The sequence below is a fragment of the Actinia tenebrosa genome, unplaced genomic scaffold (assembly GCF_029948245.1).
Source record: "Actinia tenebrosa isolate PJP-AT-01 unplaced genomic scaffold, QUT_ActTen_1.0 PGA_scaffold12__29_contigs__length_12842862, whole genome shotgun sequence".
NCBI classification, from domain to species: domain Eukaryota; kingdom Metazoa; phylum Cnidaria; class Anthozoa; order Actiniaria; family Actiniidae; genus Actinia; species Actinia tenebrosa.
In genome coordinates, this window is record NW_028292572.1 from 7,589,603 (window position 1) to 7,609,210 (window position 19,608).

Sequence of the window (19,608 nt, forward strand, 5' to 3'; positions counted from 1 at the left end):
AAGCATTACACTCGCACTGCGCAAACTCCAATGTCCATAAATGGGGGGGGGGGGGTTGCTAAATTCCTACTTGACACGCTAATTAGGTATGCAGTGACAATAGTATGCGTATCATTAAAAGAAAATACCACCTTGGTTCTTGAAGAATTAATGAAAAATACCACGTGCATTTGATGAAAGTGGCTTGATTCCACGAGTGCGTAGCACTTTCATTTCATCAAATGCGCGTGGTATTTTTCATTAATTTTTCTTGAACGGTGGTATGATTTCCTATACAAATATCGGGTAACGGTTATCACATACTTCAAATCTGAAATGCCGACTGACTATACCTCAAAGCAGCGCCAGATACATTACAGACCCAGTTTCTCAGCAGATTCTGAAAACATTTTTGCAAAAAGCAATGCTAACAAGTACACTAAGTATAGCCAGAAGTATGAAGATCTTAGGCCATGAATACTAAACACTGACTACTGAGCCAAACTGACATATATATATATTTCTAGATTGGCGGCAACAGGACTTTGAGACATTGCACTTTATATATATTGTGATAATATTTATAAAATATCTTATTATTTCTGATTGTTTTGACTCAGTAAGTTTTAGTTAAGAGTAAAATAAATATTAAAAAATCCACTTTATTTACGTCTCAATGTATTTAGCTCATCAGAGCTAATTAGGGAGACAAATTAGAAATTGAAATAGATAAATAGAAACATAATACTGTTTGAGAATACCAACTGGCAAGGAGGCAAACCAGTTGGCTATTTACAAGCATGGTCGAGAAACTGAATCTGAACTAATTAGGAACCATGACAAATACAGTCTCAGCTAGTGGCCACAGCGGGATTCGAACCTGGCACCACCTACATTTATTAGGTTTTGTTTTGTTTTGTTTTGTTTTTTTAAGAGGTTCCAGTGACTAGCCACGTGATCTCACGCCCAGTCACTGCAGTAGCCTAGGCATTCGTGCGTAATATACTGCCATATAATAATAATATTAATAATAATAATAATAATAATAATGATGATAATAATAATAATAATATGAATGCAAGAACATTCAAATTAATCACATCTTAAAGACATTTCAAACATTCTAAGTATTTAAACTGCATCTTAAGAACATTACAGTTAATTTAAGTTTAGTAAATCTTATTATGAACTTTTTTTTGAGTACCATCTTAAAGAGCACTATATGATAAACATTTAGAAACTACTATTAGAAATAAGACATTTTACGATATAGCTACATATATATATATATTTTTCCTCCTCTATAATTGGTTTTAAGTGATTGTATTATTGTCATGCTGTCATGCTGGTAGGTTACGAAATTACGCCCTATCTAGCTTATCTAATTAGCATTCAAACGTGTTTACTGCTGATAATAATAATAATAATAATAATAATAATAATAATAACGGTTTATTAGCAATATCCAAACAACAAATTTGGCTCTTACAATACTAAATATCTACAGTAATGGATACAAATATACACACTTATATAAAAACTAGCAAGCTAAAAAACAAATATGTGCCAAACATGCGAGCTTGATTACAGAAAAATTGGAAAAGAACAATTGAGTCCGTGGAGTACATCAAAACCTAGATGGGAGTCGTATTTATCTCGGATTACCTGAAATAAGTGCTCACTAAAGAAAAGAACAGAGATGTAAGCGATGAGACTGTTAGCTAGAATATGATGTCGCCATTTCTTCTTCCATACTCTGTTGACGGGCAAGTTGATGAGTCGAGTTTGGATCAAGAGAGACAGCGTGTTAATGGTCATGTCGATTGCGAGGCCAATACTTGTACCCGTTAGGAAGTCTGTTATGCACTGATAGATTGTGTAAGATCTTCTACCATAGATAAATTGGTAGATGTTAAAGAATCCTAACCCAATCATCAGAGCACTTGCTTCATGCATCATGATCTGGATGCTGACATCAGCTATCAAACGCCTGCTTCTTAGACTGCGGTACTTTGGTTGTTTACTTCCTTGTCGTCGCACCAAGCGATACAAATGCTCCCAGATATGATCTCTCATTGTAATAGTAATCCTCTCCAGAAGATCTATGATGGCATGAGCTATTCCCAGAGCTATGAAGAGACCAATGCTGCTTGTTAGTTCTGCTTGCAACACGCGAAATACAACAGCTGAAACACCATATGTTACTGCAACGAGGATGTGAGCACTACCCGGGTGAATGACCTCTTTCAAGATGTCGCTCTGTGCTGCGAGGCGAGAAACTGCTTTTGGAATAAGAGTCAAAAGGGGGTATAACGCAGCAATGATTAATTTTGTACTCTTCTGTCGATGGAGATAAAATGGAATCATTTCATAAACCAAGACAAACCAGACAGGGACTGCAAGAAACAACTGCAAAGTAATAACAAAGTGAAACTTCAAAGCATCCTTCATGGAATGCGGATGAAGGTGACGAGCCAAGCGATAGTGATTTACCATCATTATAAACCCGAACATGGAGTCCAGTGGAATTGACAACCAAGGGCCTTTAAAAACTCCATACATTTGAATATACAGTCTTAATACCACGTCCAAAAAGCACCCTGCTAGAATGAGTGTGTGCACGTTAAGTTCCCTGATCAATGAGAATGGAAACAATATACAGAGAAAGAAAAAATCCCACACTTGGATTAAGAAGCACTCCAAGCATTTAACAGTAATCTTTAGGCGTTGCACATTCTTAGGAATCTTAGTCCAACTTTCATCATAGCACCATTCAGCTGTATGGAAATCCAAAAAAATAACAATGACAGCTATGATTCCAGTAAGTGGTACAGCTAGTCCTTGGATCAGCAACACCGTCTTCAGACACTCCCAGAAAGACTTCTTGAATGTTGGCAAGTTTATTTTCCATGCTTGAGGTTCATTTTCAAGGTATTTTGGGGGATCAAACTCTTGGAATATAACGTCTTCTGGATCAAGCGTTATGAAGTCTTGTAGAGGACATGACTTGGGTTCTTCCAGCAATGATGACTGTAAATTTGTCCCCTGTTCAAAATCAGTTTGTTTTCCTTGCGTTTCTGTTATAGCAACACCAGTGCAGTTCTCAACTAAAAAGGCAACCAGATGTACAATTGCTGTGATCATTTTTTTCTAAGATTTTGGGGCCCTGAGTTCACAATGTACAATGAAGTGTACAGTAGATAGCGAAAGTGTTCATAAAAATATATATGTTACGAGAATATATTCTGGTATTGTTTACTCGCTTGACTTCCGCATAAGATCCCCTCGCCGATATGCTAATACAATTACTAATAGTGGCGGTTGTTTATGTGGTTAGAAACTGAACCCGCTTGCAAATCGTATTCTATGGACTTCTATACATATTACGAATGCCTTTCTTGATAATCACTAGATTATTCATTATTTGCAGTCTTACGTTATAGCACAAAACATCCCAAATGAAATGAAGTCATTTTGGAACGGAGCCAATCGAACAAAAATATAACCAATCACCAGACTCGTACCCAGTCGTCACTCCCGCTTTTTTAATGCGTGCGATGGCTTTTGGGAAGGAGGGAGAAAAAGTGATAAAAATTGAATGCTTGCAAGATATTTGAAAGTCGTGCAAGAAAATTCTGGTAATATACCAGTCGCTTCGCCTTTCTCTTACTTCCTTCCCTTGATGCACCACGAACTCACTAAATCCTTCCTATCAACCACAGCGTCCTTCAAACAGATGTATAAGGAATTCTTACTCAATAATCAATAACAACTATATCATTTAATCATACAGCTTCTCATTAATCCCATATAGGTAACTGTCCAATTATTTTCTTAATTGTACAGGTCTTGTTGATATGAGATTAATTGGGCAGCTATATGATCAATAGGTAATGGGATTTCATGCTCCCCAATCAAGAAATAATTAGACTCGAAAAACTCCTCTGACTGCCAAATTGGCCTCATCCAATTTTGTCAGTCCTCGGAATTTTCCTCGTCCAATTATTTCCGCTTAATTGGACAGTATTGAGTCCTATTACATATACATATATGAATATATATAAATTTCATTTATCTCTTTTTTCTTTCTTTTTTCGCCAAGTTGAAATTTATACTGTTGAATTTAATATGATAGTATTATTATAATATTATAGCCTTGTAGTTATTTTTTTCTTTTTCTTTTTTGACCCTAATTGAAAATTACGACATCCAACTAGAAAGCTTTAGCTCCTTTGGCTGTCGTACACTTACACCTATTATATGTTAGTTATAGTAAAAAGTATTCATCTATGTACACTATTCTTGTAATTCTATTATGTAAAAGTGAAAGAAACAGTGCAAATAAATTGAAATTGAATTGAAAATTGTGAGATCAAGAAGAGAAGAGAAGAGAAGAGAAGAGAAGAGAAGAGAAGACACGACACGACACGACACGACACGACACGACACGACACGACACGACAAGACACGACAAGACAAGACAAGACAAGACAAGACAAGACAAGACAAGACAAGACAAGACAAGACAAGACAAGACAAGTCAAGACAAGACAAGACAAGACAAGACAAGACAAGCGACTGGAAACGAGTCTGACCAATCACAACGTAGTATGATAACATAGAATTCCAACTAGTTTGGGCGCAAATGAGCCCGCAATCAGCAACCATATCATTCAGTGGTCAAACAGTATTAACTTAATAGCGCAGCGCACTGATTCTAAAAATAGCTTAAAGATTCAGACAAACATTGCATTCTGTTTAACCGCTACGAGGATTATACGAACCGATTTTATTATTTTTACTTAAAGTTACAATAATAACCCATGTAAACTAAGATCAACTGCGATCGGCTGTGAAAATTATCTGCTGAAAGTAAACTTATAAGTTTGTTTGTCCCAATTTCGCCTTTGTCTTCGTTTTTATGACGTCACGGTTGCGCTGCGCTATAGGACATTGACATACGACCATAAAACATTTTGAATTAATCACTAATATATGAAGCTCCGTTCGTAAATTGGTAAATTGACGGATAAGAGAGAGAAAAAAAAGAAGTAATCATTGTATCATGATCCATGCCGGTTTAACTCAAATAAAAAAAGCTAGAGATGTATTTTGCAGTAGACATATTGTTATAGCTCATGGATATATTGTTTGCGCTATCTCATCACCTAAACTTCGCTTAATCACTAATTAGTTTTCATGATATCCTGATAAGATTTTACTTTTCTGGGCCCGGTTGTACGAAGGGTGGACAGCGCTATCCGACGGATAAATCTTATCCACTCGATAAATTTATTGGATAACAGCATCGACTTATCCACTGGATAAGGGTTTATCCGCCGGATAGCGCTATCCAGGCTTCGTACAACCGGGCCCTGATATAAGAATATAGATTCAAGTAAATACGGATCGCTTTGATGACCGCCTTGAAACAGCCTCAGGGTGTTTACTCCGTTCTAATCACATATGAGATTTCACTTTTCTTTTCAAGTCTTCTTGCTGTAATAAAAAATTGCAGTGGAAATTACGAATCGTTTCTTCTACCAAAAGTTTGGATAAGAGCAGTTGACGTGAGGGTGGTGTTTGTGTTCGTACTTACTTCTTACAACCTCGAATAAATGTCCACTATAATAACAAACAGCTATGAAAACAAGAAGAGCGTTGACTAAAAAATGATGCCGCCATTTCTTCTTCCAAACTCTATTGACGGCAACATTCATGACACGAGTTTGGATCAAGAGAGAAATTGTATTGAAAATCAAATCGATGAATAAACCAACAGCTGCCCGTTCAAGAAAGTGAGCTATAGGGCGAAAATTATGTTTGTATTCCTTGTATAAATAGCGGTAAATATCAATGAATCCAAGAGCGGTGATCAGCGCAGTTGATTCTTGCATCATAATCTGGATGCTCACATCTGCAATAAAACGCCTGCTTCTTGGGCTGCGGTACTTTGGTTGTCTACGTCTCTGTCGTCGCATCAAGCGATACAAATGCTCCCAGATATGATCTCTCATCGTAATAGTAGTCCTCTCTAGAAGATCTATGATGGCATGAGCTAGTCCAAGAATGGTAAACTGATCAAGACTTTTAAGTTGTGCTTGCAATACCCGAAGCACTATGGCAGAACATCCATACATGACTACCACGAAAACATGAGAAGCTCCTGGGTGGACGATGCCATTCAACTTCTGTGCGCCCAGGCGACAAATGATCTTTGGAACAACAGTGACGATAGGACAGAAAGCTCCCGTAAAGATGATTTTTTTCATTTGACTGTCTTGCTCGTTGTACAGGGAAAATAGTTCATACACGAAGATAAAAGTTACTGGGATTCCTAGAAGAAACTGCGATGAAAAAATCAAGTTCAACTTTATAGCCTGCTTCAAAGAATTTGGGCAGAAATGACGTGCTAAAAGATAGTTATTGACGAGTACGACAATGGTGTATAGAATGTTGAGAGGGATTGACATCCAAGATATCTTGTAAACGCCATAAATTTGAAAGTTAAGCCTGTATATTACATCAATGAAGGACGCCAATAAGTTGAATGTTATCAGATGAAGCTCTTTGATCAAGGAGAATGGGAAAATGAGTATGACACTACAAAAACTCCACATTTGGACTATAGCACATTTTATTGATTCTGCCGTAACGCGAAGGCGTTGGACATCCAATGGCATGTTATTCCAGTGTATGGTATCATCGTAGCACCATTCTACAGTAGAAAAGTCAAGAAAAATTAGAAGCACAGCTACGCAACCAGTGAGGCTCCCAGCTATTGTTTGTATGACAAGGACGTTTCGGAAGCACTCCCACAAGGACGTCATGAAGCTAGGACGACTTTGTTTCCATGCTTGAGGACTAGACTCCAAATATTGCGGAGGATCGAACTCTCGGAATATAGTATCGTTAGGATCAGAAGCTGTGAAATCGTCTAGCGGATTTGACTGCCCTGAATCCAATAAAGACTCTTGTAACTCTGGGTGTTTAGAATTGACTTCCAAAGCTTCGATCAAAGTCATTCCGGTGCAGTTTTCTATCAAGTAGGCACATAAAGCAATGATTTCAGCTATCATATTTATCACTTTTAAAGCTTTTAATTTCTTCCAAAACGTACTATTTCGATAACGATGATGATAATCAAAGTCTCGCCGACAAACTGAATGCGAAAGTCAGCCGAAAGAAACGGTTATTAAATAGCGGTTCCTTCAACAACAAAAAATAATATAAATAAGCTCGAAAGCAGTAAAAGAATAGACAAATGATTGACGAGAAAATCATGCGCAATATCAAGAGAGCAAAAATAAGAGAGGGAAACTTCTTAACGACGCGCGCGCCATGTAAATTCCTTGCTATTTTTAGTAACCTTATCGCGATGCAGTTTAAATTTCGACTTACCCTACTCCCGTGCGTCGACAACTCGTGCGCGGCGCTCTTTCCGTTTCGTTTGTAGTGATCAAAACAAAACAATAAACTGAAAGAGCACACGCGCGCAAGTTGATGATGACTCTTATTTATGTTCTCTTGCCAGTTTTTTCAAAATTTTAAGTTTTTTTTTTTAATTTTTTTGCTAAAAATATACTTTACGCGCGGCTTTCTTGAAAGGTAACCCATGTCTAAAATCGGCCTTACATTGTCTTTTCAAATACAAATTCTTTAACTTTCTCTGAGTAAAAAATAATAAGAAGACCAAATCTTTAATTACCAGAGAATAAATTCTCAATTCAATTTGAATACAAAGTTAGGCAAACCATTTTTTGATAGAATTTATGTACGTATATTATCTTCATAAGAAAATCAGTAACATTTCGTGTCTAAATTTTGAGACATTTTCACCAGCGTTGGCGTTTACATCTTAGCATAGTGACTTAATTACCAACATTATTATTAGTATTGTATTTTTGTTTCATCTTATTGCCTTTCGACGTTCAATACACCTGATTTATTAGGCAGATTAAGATTCCCGTTTTCTTTCCCACAAACGGCAAACGTGAACACGTTTTCATCGTTTCCCTACATTTCACTTTACCTTTTGCAAACCTTCTCGACAATAGGATAAGTATTCTTTTGCTTATCTACTACTTGGAGATTTTTGTGATTGCTTTTCACTAATTTTAAAGAATTTTTTTAAAATCAACTGACGTTTCACGTTTGCCGTAAACGAGAATCTTAATTAAACTCTCTATTGTTGTGCAAAGTTTTCCATTTAGACCACGCGTCATTCCCTTGAAAATTAGATTCGTTTGAGTTGAATCCACATTCATGCATCTTCTTTTTTTTTGACAATATCTTATTAACATTTTTTAAACATTTTTTTACACATTTATTTACTAAACTTGACTCTGCTTACTAAGAAACCTACTTACAAACAAACAAAAAATAAAGAAATAAAAAACTGAAAAAACGTTTTGTATCTTCTTATGAGCAACTGTTCGACAAAGAAGTAATATTCTTGGAAATGACACATGGCCTAACAAGGAAAAACATTGCAGCACCAAAAACATGCTCTCTTTCTCCTGTTTTATTTTTTTGTTTTCTTGAAAATTATATATATATATATATATATATATATATATATATATATATATATATATATATATATATATATATATATATATATATGAAGAAAAAAAAACAAGCAAAAACAAAAACAAAAAAAACAACATTAGAATGAAAAAAACTTATTTTGATTTAAAAGTTTCTTGAGTGGCAATTAACTATGAAAAGCCTTTTTAAAAAGATGAGTTTTTAGTTTTGTTTAGAAGCTATTTACAGTACAGCAAGACTTGACATTATCGGGCAGTGTATTCCACAATTTCGGTGCTGCAACACTGAAAGCACGATCACCGTATGTAATTGTTCTCGAGGTAGAGAAATAAAAGCAAAAAGCAGGAGAGCTCTAAAATAAGCAGCCTCAAACGACGCTAATTACGGCTTTATCGATGCCGATGGCCGTGAAAGAGGTGTTTGTCTATCGTTCATGTTCGTTATATAACCTTCTTTTAATGCGCCTGGGTTAGGGAAAAAAACTGGGAATTAGAATAAAATTCTAGGTAAGATAAAAAATCTATAAAACCTATATTTTCAAGAGTATTCGAGAAATATTCTAACATCATGCATCTTAGTTGGGATCGTATTCTTGATCATTGCTATTACTGACGCACATATAGTACATAAAGATATCAGGAGGGGATTTGGGCCCTGGATGTTACCTCAAATTTTGCACGGATTTTACAATATTTTTCCATAAAAATAAGCATCTTCTGAAAGCTTAAAAAATGTAGTTTTCGAAAATTTATTTAAAATTGTCTGTTTTGGAACATTAGAACTTCTGAAAACTATTTTGAGATCTTCAGATTTGAATAAGTAAATTATAAAAAATGTCGCAACACTTTCGAGAGAATTATAGGATTGCTCTTCTATCTTAGGCACTGTTTCTTAAGAAATTTAAGGAGTCCAATAATATACATATTTGTTGCATTAACATTCCTAAATCAGAATGTGATTGGTTTAATTTCTTGGCAAATTCGGTGCTTGGAAGCTAGTTTTACAGAAAAGAGACTTTCTGCTTTCTTTAACTTAACCAAAATAACAAAATGAATGTTTTACCCAAAGAATTCCTTAGCAATGTTATTAATGCCATAAAAAGTATATTAATTTTTTAAAGAAAGCTTGGAAACGAACAATTCCAGTGAGAAATAGTTCTGTCTTTGTACTTACTTTTCACTATACCAAATAAATGGTCACTAAAATAAAGAACAGACACAAAAAGAAGAACAGTGTTGACGAGCAAATGGTAACGCCATTTCTTCTTCCAAACCCTGTTGACTGCTATATTCATGACACGAGTTTGGATCAAGAGAGAAATGACATTAAAGACCAAGTCAATGGACAACCCTAGCCCAACTCGAATAAAGAAGCTAAAAACAAGTTCATAATCAGTAAAGGGTTTAGACGTGCTGTACACATACTGGAAGACGTTGATGAATCCCAGAGTGGTGATCAAAGCAGTCGCCTCTTGCATCATAATCTGGATGCTGATATCAGCTATCAAACGCCTACTTCTTGGGCTGATGTACTTTGGCTGTCTACTTGTCTGTCGTCGCACCAAGCGATACAAATACCCCCATATATTATCTCTCATTGTAATAGTAATCCTCTCCAGAAGATCTATGAAAGCATGGGCTATTCCACATGCTATGAACTTGTTAATGCTTGTCAGTTCTGCTTGTAAAACTCGGAACACAACTGCGGAAGCTCCATAGATAACTGTTACAAGAACATGGGCTGTTCCAGGGTGGATAATTCCATTCAAACTCTGAGCTCCAAGACGACAAATGACTTTGGGAATAACTGAAGCAAAGGGAGACATTCCTGCTATGACGATCTTTATGCGTTCTTCTTGACTAACGTAAAGTGGAAATAATTCATAAAGAATAAAAAATGTCACAGGCATTCCAAGAAGAAACTGGGCGGACAGAATAAAGTCTATTCTGATGGCTCTTCCTAAAGAATGTGGCGAAAAATGTCGGGCTAAAAGAAAATTATTAATGAGTACTACAATGCAAAATAATGCATTCAAGGGGTAAGCCATCCAAGAGATCTTGTAGATCCCATACAACTGTAAGAATAGCCTGTACGCCAGCTCTATGAAACCTGCCAACAGATTGAGAGTGAGTAAATGTAGATCTTTGATTAACGAGAGCGGAAAAATCAATATGATACAAAAGAAATCCCACATTTGGACAAAAATTCCTTCAATAGCTGCTGTCGTAACTCGAAGGCGCTGAACCTGTATTGGCATTTTATTCCAGTGTGGGGTCTCTTCGTTACACCATTCTAAAGTGAGTAAGTTAAAAAAATATATTCCTACTGCAAACAAGCCGATAAGACAACCAGCCACTGTTTGGATAAGCAGAACAGTTTTGAGACACTCCCAGAAAGACTTCAAGAAAGTTGGCAAGCTTTTTTTCCATGCTTGAGGATCGTCTTCGAGTTGTCTTGGTGGATCGAATTCTTGGAATATTGCGTCCTTGGGATCAAATTTGGTGAAATCTTCCAATTGTGCTGAAGCATCCCACACACACAATGACTCGAATTCTTGTATTGAAGTGTTCTCCAATTGTTCTTCTAAAACTACACCTGTGCAGCTTTCGACCAGATAAGCAATTGCAGAAACGATGACTGTAATCATCTCCCTTATTTGTTACTAACGGCTTATATCTGTGAAGACTGAACATCGACCTTGCTTTCAAGTTAATAGATCTTGGGGTATATATTGTTTTTTTGAACAGTGACGTAAATTCACAATTTTTCGCTTATAGGTAATCTTTGTTTTAAGTGGGGAAAGTACCTCACTATAACTAAATGAAAAATAAAAAGGCCGAAAATTATTTCATATTAAACCAATCAAAAAAAAGAAAACAAACAGACTTCCAAATACTAAATTCCACGAATAAGAAAGCTATTTGTTTGCCCGTAAGAAGATTAAACTTTTGTTTATCTTTCATTTTCATCGAAAATGACATATTGACTATATTTTGGGGAAAATATCATTCATGATTAGAAAACATATACCAATATTTACATTTCAAATTCAGTCAAACTTGTAAATCTTACTTACATTAATGTATATACAAATTATTCTGAACCACTTTCAAAAGAATATTGTTAATATTGAAGTTGAATCCTAAGATCATAATATAAAAACCTACAATTCACTTGGCCACTATCCAAATAGCATCAATTTACATATATTATCATCTATTCAAAATGTCTAAGTTTTAAAATATTTTGCAGCTAGTGAGTATATTCACTTGATATTGAATCCTAAACTATCTCGGGGATGGTTGCTGGTCCAATAGGCCCTTTGCAGCTAAGCAATCACGTGCTGATTAATTCACTGAGAGCAAATGAATGAACATTTTGATTCCCATAGGTGAAATATACTGGTGAGCAAACACACTTTCTACAACCTGTTTCGAGAGATCGTAATAAAACTGCATTTCGTAACACACTGGATACACATCGTTTCATTCAGTTCTTTACAAGTAGCTAAAAAGAATCACCAATTTAAAATAAAATGAGAAATCCATTTGCTCACCAGTACAGACACGTGACCGTTAACTGTAAAGGGCCTATTAGATGTCAGAACTAATGCGAAGACATTGATTCATTATCTCAGCCACGAACACTCGCTTACTTCACTTAAACTTTTTAAAATGGCTTTATAGGTCGAAATAGCCATTTCATTCTTTGAACTGTATTGAAACTTAGTCTCAAGTATTTGTCAAGTCTTGATCCGTGAGTAAAATTCAATGGCAAATATATGTAACATATGAAGCTAAGACTTAAATTCAAAAGAAGCTGGGAAAGGAACAATTCGATGAATATGGCGATACCCTAGCTCCAGTTTTTTCATACTTACTCCTGACTATCTCATACATATGGCCACTGAAATATAGAACCGAAACAGAAATGAGCAGGACGTTGACTAACATGTGGTAACGCCATTTCTTTTTCCAAACTCTGTTGACCGCAACATTCATGACACGAGTTTGGATGAAGAGAGAAATTACATTAAAAACCAAGTCAATGAATAAGCCAATGGCTGCACGGATAAAGAAGTCAGCTATAAGGTGATAATTAGAGAAAGGTTTGGGATCACTGTATAAAAATTGGTAAATATTGATGAATCCTAATGCAGTGATCATAGCAGTGGCCTCTTGCATCATAATCTGGATGCTCACATCTGCAATAAAACGCCTGCTTCTTGGGCTGATGTACTTTGGTCGTCTACTTCTCTGTCGTCGCACCAAGCGATACAAATACTCCCAGATATGATCTCTCATTGTAATAGTAATCCTCTCTAGAAGATCCATGACGGCATGGGCTATTCCCAGAGTTATAAAGAGACCAAGGCTCGTCAGTTCTGCTTGCATCACACGAAACACAACTGCAGAAGCTCCATAGATCACGGCAACGAGAACATGAGCTGTTCCAGGATGGATGATACCTTTTAAGCTCTGAGCACAAAACCGACACACTACCTTAGGGAAGGCTGAAATCAGAGGACATAGTCCAGCCAGGATGAGTTTCGTTTGAGCCACTTGCCCAACGTATAATGGAAACAGTTTATAAACCAAGAAAAGTGCCACTGGAATTCCTAGAAGGAACTGTGCAGAAAGGATAAAGTCTATTCTTACAGCGTTCTTGAAAGAATGAGGACAAAAGTGGCGGGCTAAAAGATAGTTATTGATAACTATTAGCAGGCAAAACAACACGTTTAGAGGAAATGACATCCAATGAATCCTGTAGATACCATACAACTGTAAGAAAAGCTTGAAAGTTATGTCAATGAATGACCCCAACAAGTTTAACGTCAAAAGATGAAGGTTGTTGACCAAAGGCAAAGGAAACAGGAGCAATATACAAAAGAAGTCCCACATTTGGATAAAAAAACCTTCAATAGACTCTGCTGTAACTCGAAGACGTTGGACTTTTATTGGCATTCTGTTCCAGTGTGGGGTGTCTTCGTTACACCATTCTACAGTGACGAAGTTGAGGAATACGAAACCAACAGCAAGCAAGCCGATGAGACTACCAGCCACTGTTTGAATAAGAAGCACACTTTTAAGACACTCCCAAAGAGATTTCTTTAACGTTGGCAAGCTTTTTCTCCATCCTTTAGGATCGGATTCTAGGTGTTCTGGAGGGTCAAATTCTTGGAATATGGTGTCGCTGGGGTCAAATCTGATGAACTCCTCCAATTCATTGGAATGCTCATAAACTTGGCTGTCAATCAAAGCCTCTCGCAACTCAGATGATTGCATCGACGTGCCTTCAAATTGTTTAATTAATACAACACCAGTACAATTTTCGATCAGATATGCAATGCATGAAGAAAAGATTTCTGTTGACATCTTGTCAGGTTTGTGCCAACTAAACACTTGAATTTTGCTTTCGATTTTCAAGTGCTGAACTTCCGAAAGTGATTTTTTTACCCGAAAGATCTTATTGTAACTCGGCAACTAGAATCGATACCAATTAAGGAATTTTTTTTTTTTTTTTTTTTTTGCTTCATAAAAAAAAAAAAATCCTGATAGTAAATGATCTTAAAGTTCAGATAATTTTCACATTTCTTTTATAAATTATGTCTATTCAAATTCCTTCCACCTTGATGCGTTTATTTTATCACATTTTGTACTCGTTTCTATCTTAGACGTTTATTGTATAGCAGCCAAAAATAGATAAGAGATATCGACAATAGGACTGATCCAGAAATAGAACCGAGTAAGCTGCCAATCCAGAAATTGAAAGGACGTTGCAATTGCTATGAGGAAACTATTGACGGTTTTCACGGCGGCCATGTTTGAGGAACCTCTAACAAAAGATTCGTCAGTAGTCTCTTTTGTTGTATCCTCCAACATGGCCGCCGTGTCTTTAGTTATTCAATTCTCTTTGGAATGGTTGAAAACCATCAATACCCAGTAACGCAAAATGTCAATGTCAACTAAAAGGAGAAAAACAGATAGATCACTTCAGGGTTCGTGCTAACGTCTCCGACACAAATTTCAAGGGCTTTTTAAGGACTTTTCAAGGTCCAAAATTATGATTATCAAGGGTCAATTTTGTTTGTGAATTTCTTCCTAACAATGCATAGGAACAATACGTTATTTTCAGGCTCCATATCATCGATGTAAAATAATGGACTGTTGCATTTTCAAGGAGTATTCCAGGAGTATCCAGCAACTTTGCTATTTACAAGGGCTTTTCGAGTGCACTTAAAAATGGGTTTTGAATTCCAGGGCTTTTCAAGGATTTCAAGGAGTAGCATGAACCCTGTCACTTGCATTAGAGTGCAAACAGCATATCCGTGAAATATTAGTAATACTTACTTTTCTTTGAATAAGAAAGAAAATTCACTAAGCATTTTGGTAGTTGGAGTCAAATGATGCCATCATGCAAACGGCCTATTGACAAGGCAAAAATACTCAAAAAAATATACTTGATTATTAGTCACTCCATTATGTTTAGGTCGGACGTCAGCAAGTGGTTGAGCCTGCTACATATATCCTATCTAGGCAGACTGATGTATCAAACTGCTAGATCTGATGCAAATTAGTCATAACGAACAACTTGCAAGTGTAGCGAGAAAAATCTCAGTACAGGACACTGTAGACATCGATTTTAGTCAACTGGATAGTTCTCATCGAAAACCAGTTGGTCACTTTGAAAGAAACACGAACGAAAGGCGGGCTAACTGGTGAGTTAACTGATAGGGCGTATTTTGGGAGTTTTGAGGCTCGGTAGTCTTAAAACAAGCGTTAAATGTTGTGAATTCTAAATTATTGATATCTCATGAAAAATGACTTTTTTGCGTTAAAGGTTTGTGTATTTATGTTTTTTCTTCTGTTTAAAGACTAGAGTTAAAGAGAAATAATTATTCAAGTGACTTTATTTCGAAAAGTCTTTAGTCATGTAATCGCCAAACATGCATTTATGATCCGCCAAAATAATAATAATAATAATAATAATAATAATAATAATAATAATAATGATAATAATATAGAGGATATTACTTGAGCGCGCGGAGATACGAATTTTATCTTCGAGTGTTGAAAAGATCTCTCACGAGTGAGCGCAGCGAACGAGTGAGAGATTTTCAACACGAGAAGATAAATTTCGTATCTCCAAGCGGCCATGTAATATTCTGTTTATTATATAATTATCAATGAAGTATGTTTTGGCTTTTTCGGGCAATTCTTTCCGTGTATTTTTGAATAACCATCGCAATGGTGTTATTTTCACACGTGAAAATAACATGTTATTTTCACGTGTGAAGATATCAATTTTTCGAAATAGAGAAAAATAGATTTCATTGGTAATTATATAATAAAATGGGTTATTTCACAGAACTGTGAGATTGTGAAACGTCTGTACAATTGTTAAATTTGTATACATCTTTGTAAAACCAGTCATGCAGATATTTGCTTAGACTATTCATGCCCGCAATATTCTGTATTCATGGAGCAAAAATGTCTGAAGTTGAAATAAACATGTAATAATAATAATAATAATAACAATAACAACAACAACAACAACAATAATAATAATAATAATAATAATAATAATAATAATAATAATAAAGCTCTACCAGAATGCAGACTCTACGATGAAAACTGTCCAGATGTTTGAGGAGGGAGCAGCGGAGGAAGGCCATTCGTCACTACTAACTGAAGCACACAAATATGCAGATGAACTGAAGATAAAGTTATCTCTAAAGTATCCAAATCCATCATTTACTTCGACCAGAAAACCAGAAGTAGAAATTGAAGGAACGAAAATTAAAGAACACTTGAAGAGAGCACTGGTAGACAAGCTACAGGAGACGATAAACGCAGAGAAATGGCATGGTCGATTTCTCTCATCGCGTTGGAAAGATAAAGAACTTAGTCAAGATGCATGTTTTGCATGGATGAAAGATTAAACGAGTGCAACATCTTAATCAGTTGCTGGTATGATGGAGCTCTATGAACAACTATTGCCAACCAAAGTGTATACGTCACACAAGACCAAAACAACCCAGGGAGATGTAAGTTGTAGTCTGTGCGATAAAGAAGCAGAGACCCTTTCACATGTTCTGTCAGGATGTTCTACACTGGCTCAATCAAAGTACTTGGACCGACACAATGCTGCTCTGAAGATATTATTCTTTGAGAAGTGCAAAGATCTTAAATTAGTGGAAAGTGTTCCCCCTTGGTACTAACTTGTGACTCCAAAACCTATGTATGAGTCGGATGATGCTAAAGCTTTCTGGGATGTACCGGTGTATGCTGAACACACCTACGTCAAAGCCAATAGGGTGGATGTACGATTCGTGGACCATAAGGCAAAGCAAGTCTGGGCAGTAGAAATGAGCTGTCCATGGATTGAGAATCGTGAAAAGAAAGTTGAGGAGAAGGCCATCAAGTACGGTGCACTACTACTCTTGGAGTTAAAACAACAGCACCCTGGTTACAAGGTACAGCAATGCAATATCATAATTGATGCATTGGGAGGATGGTCAAAGGAGCTAGAGCAAACTATGAAGAAGCTTGTTGGTGCCCGATCAAAGTGTGTTTTGGAGAAGATGAAGAAAGCCATCATCTCTTACTCGCTCCATATAGCACGAACATTTAAAGCAACTGTTGTATAAGCTTGAACTTTTTTTTATATAATCTTAGGATACTGTTACAGATTTATAGAATATAGAGGGGTTTTTTTTGTTGCTAGAAATTTATTGTAGCTGATTGTATATATATATATATATTCCCCCCCCCCCCCCCCCCCCCCCCCCGAACCGTTTTAAAGACAATGATTTTATAGGGACATCTATTTAAATTTATTGTAGTTAGTTTCCTTTTAGACTGTATAGGTTACGCTGTGCGCCCTATACAGGTCATAGATTTTTTGCATCTATACGTTTTAGTACTGCGCATAATAATAATAAAACCTATCGCAACAATTCCTGAAAATAAAAACTACATTTTCAAAAGAGCAGTTTCCCAATAGCTATTGATTGTATTTTTATAAGATTTAGAGAGATGGCATATGATGAATCCCGCAATTTTTGGGACGTAGTCACAAGCATTGTAACTCAGTGGCCTTAGCTTTTTATTGTGCTAAAATGTTTCGAATTGTCCGATTTAAAAAAACCTGTAGATGAGAGAAGTATTATAAGGCTATTTGGAATGAGAGTTTTGCTACCAGGACCAAGCCAACGCAAGCAATTTTTAGCTTTTTTTGAAAGCGAGAATCGTCCGTGGACCTCGATCAGAATTTCTTTTCCCTTTTTCTCGAAAACGAAAAGGTGTTTTTAAAAACTAACCACACAGCGTTTCATTCTGCATCATACACTATTTAAATCCAAAAGTAGAGCAAATTTGAAAACTTGAGCCTTGCCGCTGTATGTGTGATTCTTACGGACATAAGCCGCCTAAACCGGCCTTTACGGTGACGGTACTCACCACTTACTGGTTACTATCCATTGACGTCACTTCCGGTAACATCTGTGTTTTGAATGTCGGGCTTATAACAGTTGGCAGCTTGAAGGATCTTGGAGTTCGTACGAGTATCTTGATTCCTGGTGTCAGACGGTAGAAATAGTCAGTTGAATTCTCTTAGGACTTAGACAAAGGTCAAACGTCGAACTTCACATGAGCCGAACCTAATGACATAAAAAAAGACACTGGTATCAGTTGCTAGTTGCATATTAATAGACCAGTTGCGAGTTCCAAAATACCGCTGTGTTTCTTGATTACAGACTCATTTACTCAGGGTTAGCCTCGAGTTTGTGTAGAATGTAGGTCAAGGTCCGTCGAGTTTCAAAGTGTTTGTATTCTTGGAGTTGTGCATTCTTTACTTTACCGTTGGTATTTGTGAATATTTAGACACTGACACGAGGCTAACCCTGAGTCTGTAATCAAGGAACGCAGCGGTAATTTGAAAATCGAAACTGGTCTATTGCCCCCTGGTCAACTCCAAAATATCACGTGATTGATAGTAACACTTTTTTATACTCATTATTTTTCATGTACATAATTCAACGTTTTCTTAGTTTTTATCACTTAATAATGACGTTCAGTTAACGCCGAAACGTAGTGTAATGTTATTCAGTAATATTTTATCGCTTAATTCATCATCAAAAACTACAAAAAATCACTTCTAATTGATGGTAAGCAATACGAGAACGACTCTATTCTATGCACACAACGCTCAGCTCACAGGGTGCAGGTTTTTTTATGGAGGGAGGAAACCCGGCGGAGATGTTTGATACTGATACTCGTTTTGAATGAGTTTTGTTAATTTCATCACGTAGATGTCTTCACCTCAAAAAATGACATGGCGCATGTTGCTAACGTTTCCCTAGCGTTAGACAGAAAATTGAGTACTCTTTAATATAAAGCGCTGTTTCTTCCAAACTGTCTTCGGATAAAAGTTAGATCTATGTCTAAGGTCATGAAACTCAATAGACCCTTTTCGAGTTCCAAATTACCGCTGTGTTTCTTGATTACAGACTCATTTGCTCAGGCTTAGCCTAGAGTTTGTGAAGAATATTCACGTTTTCCAATAAGCCTTTTCACAGTTTAAGAATCAATTCCACTGCGCATGCAATTTTATCCCGAATTTCTCATCTTCTTTTGTCTAAACCTTCTTTGGTTCTTAATTAAACGAAAGAAGGTGAGAAATTCGGGATAAAATCGCATGCGCAGTGGAATCGATTCTTAAACTATGAAAAGGCTTATTATTGGGATTTTAACTGGAGCAGCCTCTCCAGTAATGAGAGGAGCAATCGTAAAGATCGTCACATCCAATGAACGTGTTTTAAAAGTCTTAATCATGCTACAAATAAATTATCGTATTTTTCAATAGTAAATTGTTTTGCATTCTCAAGCTTAACAATAGTATGGCGGCCATTGTGGTGACGTTAACAATGGATGCTAATGAGAAATCTTTTGTTAAATGGCACCAACATGGCCGCGATGACGTAACGTGCAATCGAAGAATAGTCCCCTTCAAACATCCCTTCGCCATCTTGAAAGGTAGCCGTGCCTTTAGATCGAAGCGAGACGAACGGTGAGCTTG

General features: G+C 36.4%; 4 protein-coding genes and 1 pseudogene across 4 annotated transcripts; 1 reads left to right on the forward strand and 4 right to left on the reverse strand.

The window, feature by feature from the left end:
- Positions 1–1,415: 1,415 nt before the first annotated feature.
- LOC116288987 (uncharacterized) lies at positions 1,416–3,446 on the reverse strand. Its single transcript, XM_031695860.2, has one exon. It carries the CDS (start codon positions 3,121–3,123, stop codon positions 1,564–1,566), a length of 1,560 nt encoding a protein of 519 aa, XP_031551720.1. The 5' UTR covers positions 3,124–3,446; the 3' UTR covers positions 1,416–1,563.
- Positions 3,447–4,731: 1,285 nt separating this feature from the next.
- LOC116288990 (uncharacterized) lies at positions 4,732–7,672 on the reverse strand. Its single transcript, XM_089028254.1, has one exon. It carries the CDS (start codon positions 7,056–7,058, stop codon positions 5,520–5,522), a length of 1,539 nt encoding a protein of 512 aa, XP_088884380.1. The 5' UTR covers positions 7,059–7,672; the 3' UTR covers positions 4,732–5,519.
- A 1,039-nt stretch (positions 7,673–8,711) lies between these two features.
- Positions 8,712–11,427, reverse strand: LOC116288988 (uncharacterized). The gene has a single exon (XM_089028559.1). It carries the CDS (start codon positions 11,174–11,176, stop codon positions 9,644–9,646), a length of 1,533 nt encoding a protein of 510 aa, XP_088884685.1. The 5' UTR covers positions 11,177–11,427; the 3' UTR covers positions 8,712–9,643.
- Positions 11,428–11,566: 139 nt separating this feature from the next.
- Positions 11,567–13,905, reverse strand: LOC116288986 (uncharacterized). Its single transcript, XM_031695859.2, has one exon. The coding sequence runs from the start codon at positions 13,902–13,904 to the stop codon at positions 12,339–12,341; it is 1,566 nt and encodes a 521-aa protein (XP_031551719.1). The 5' UTR covers position 13,905; the 3' UTR covers positions 11,567–12,338.
- Positions 13,906–16,103: 2,198 nt separating this feature from the next.
- Positions 16,104–17,264, forward strand: LOC148912172 (uncharacterized; annotated as a pseudogene).
- The last annotated feature ends 2,344 nt before the right edge of the window (positions 17,265–19,608 follow it).

What these genes read in the sequence shown, in the direction of transcription:
- LOC116288988 (XM_089028559.1), bottom strand. Translation starts at nt 11,176, where the DNA reads ATGATTACAGTCATCGTTTCTGCAATTGCTTATCTGGTCGAAAGCTGC.
- LOC116288987 (XM_031695860.2), bottom strand. Translation starts at nt 3,123, where the DNA reads ATGATCACAGCAATTGTACATCTGGTTGCCTTTTTAGTTGAGAACTGC.
- LOC116288990 (XM_089028254.1), bottom strand. Translation starts at nt 7,058, where the DNA reads ATGATAGCTGAAATCATTGCTTTATGTGCCTACTTGATAGAAAACTGC.
- LOC116288986 (XM_031695859.2), bottom strand. Translation starts at nt 13,904, where the DNA reads ATGTCAACAGAAATCTTTTCTTCATGCATTGCATATCTGATCGAAAAT.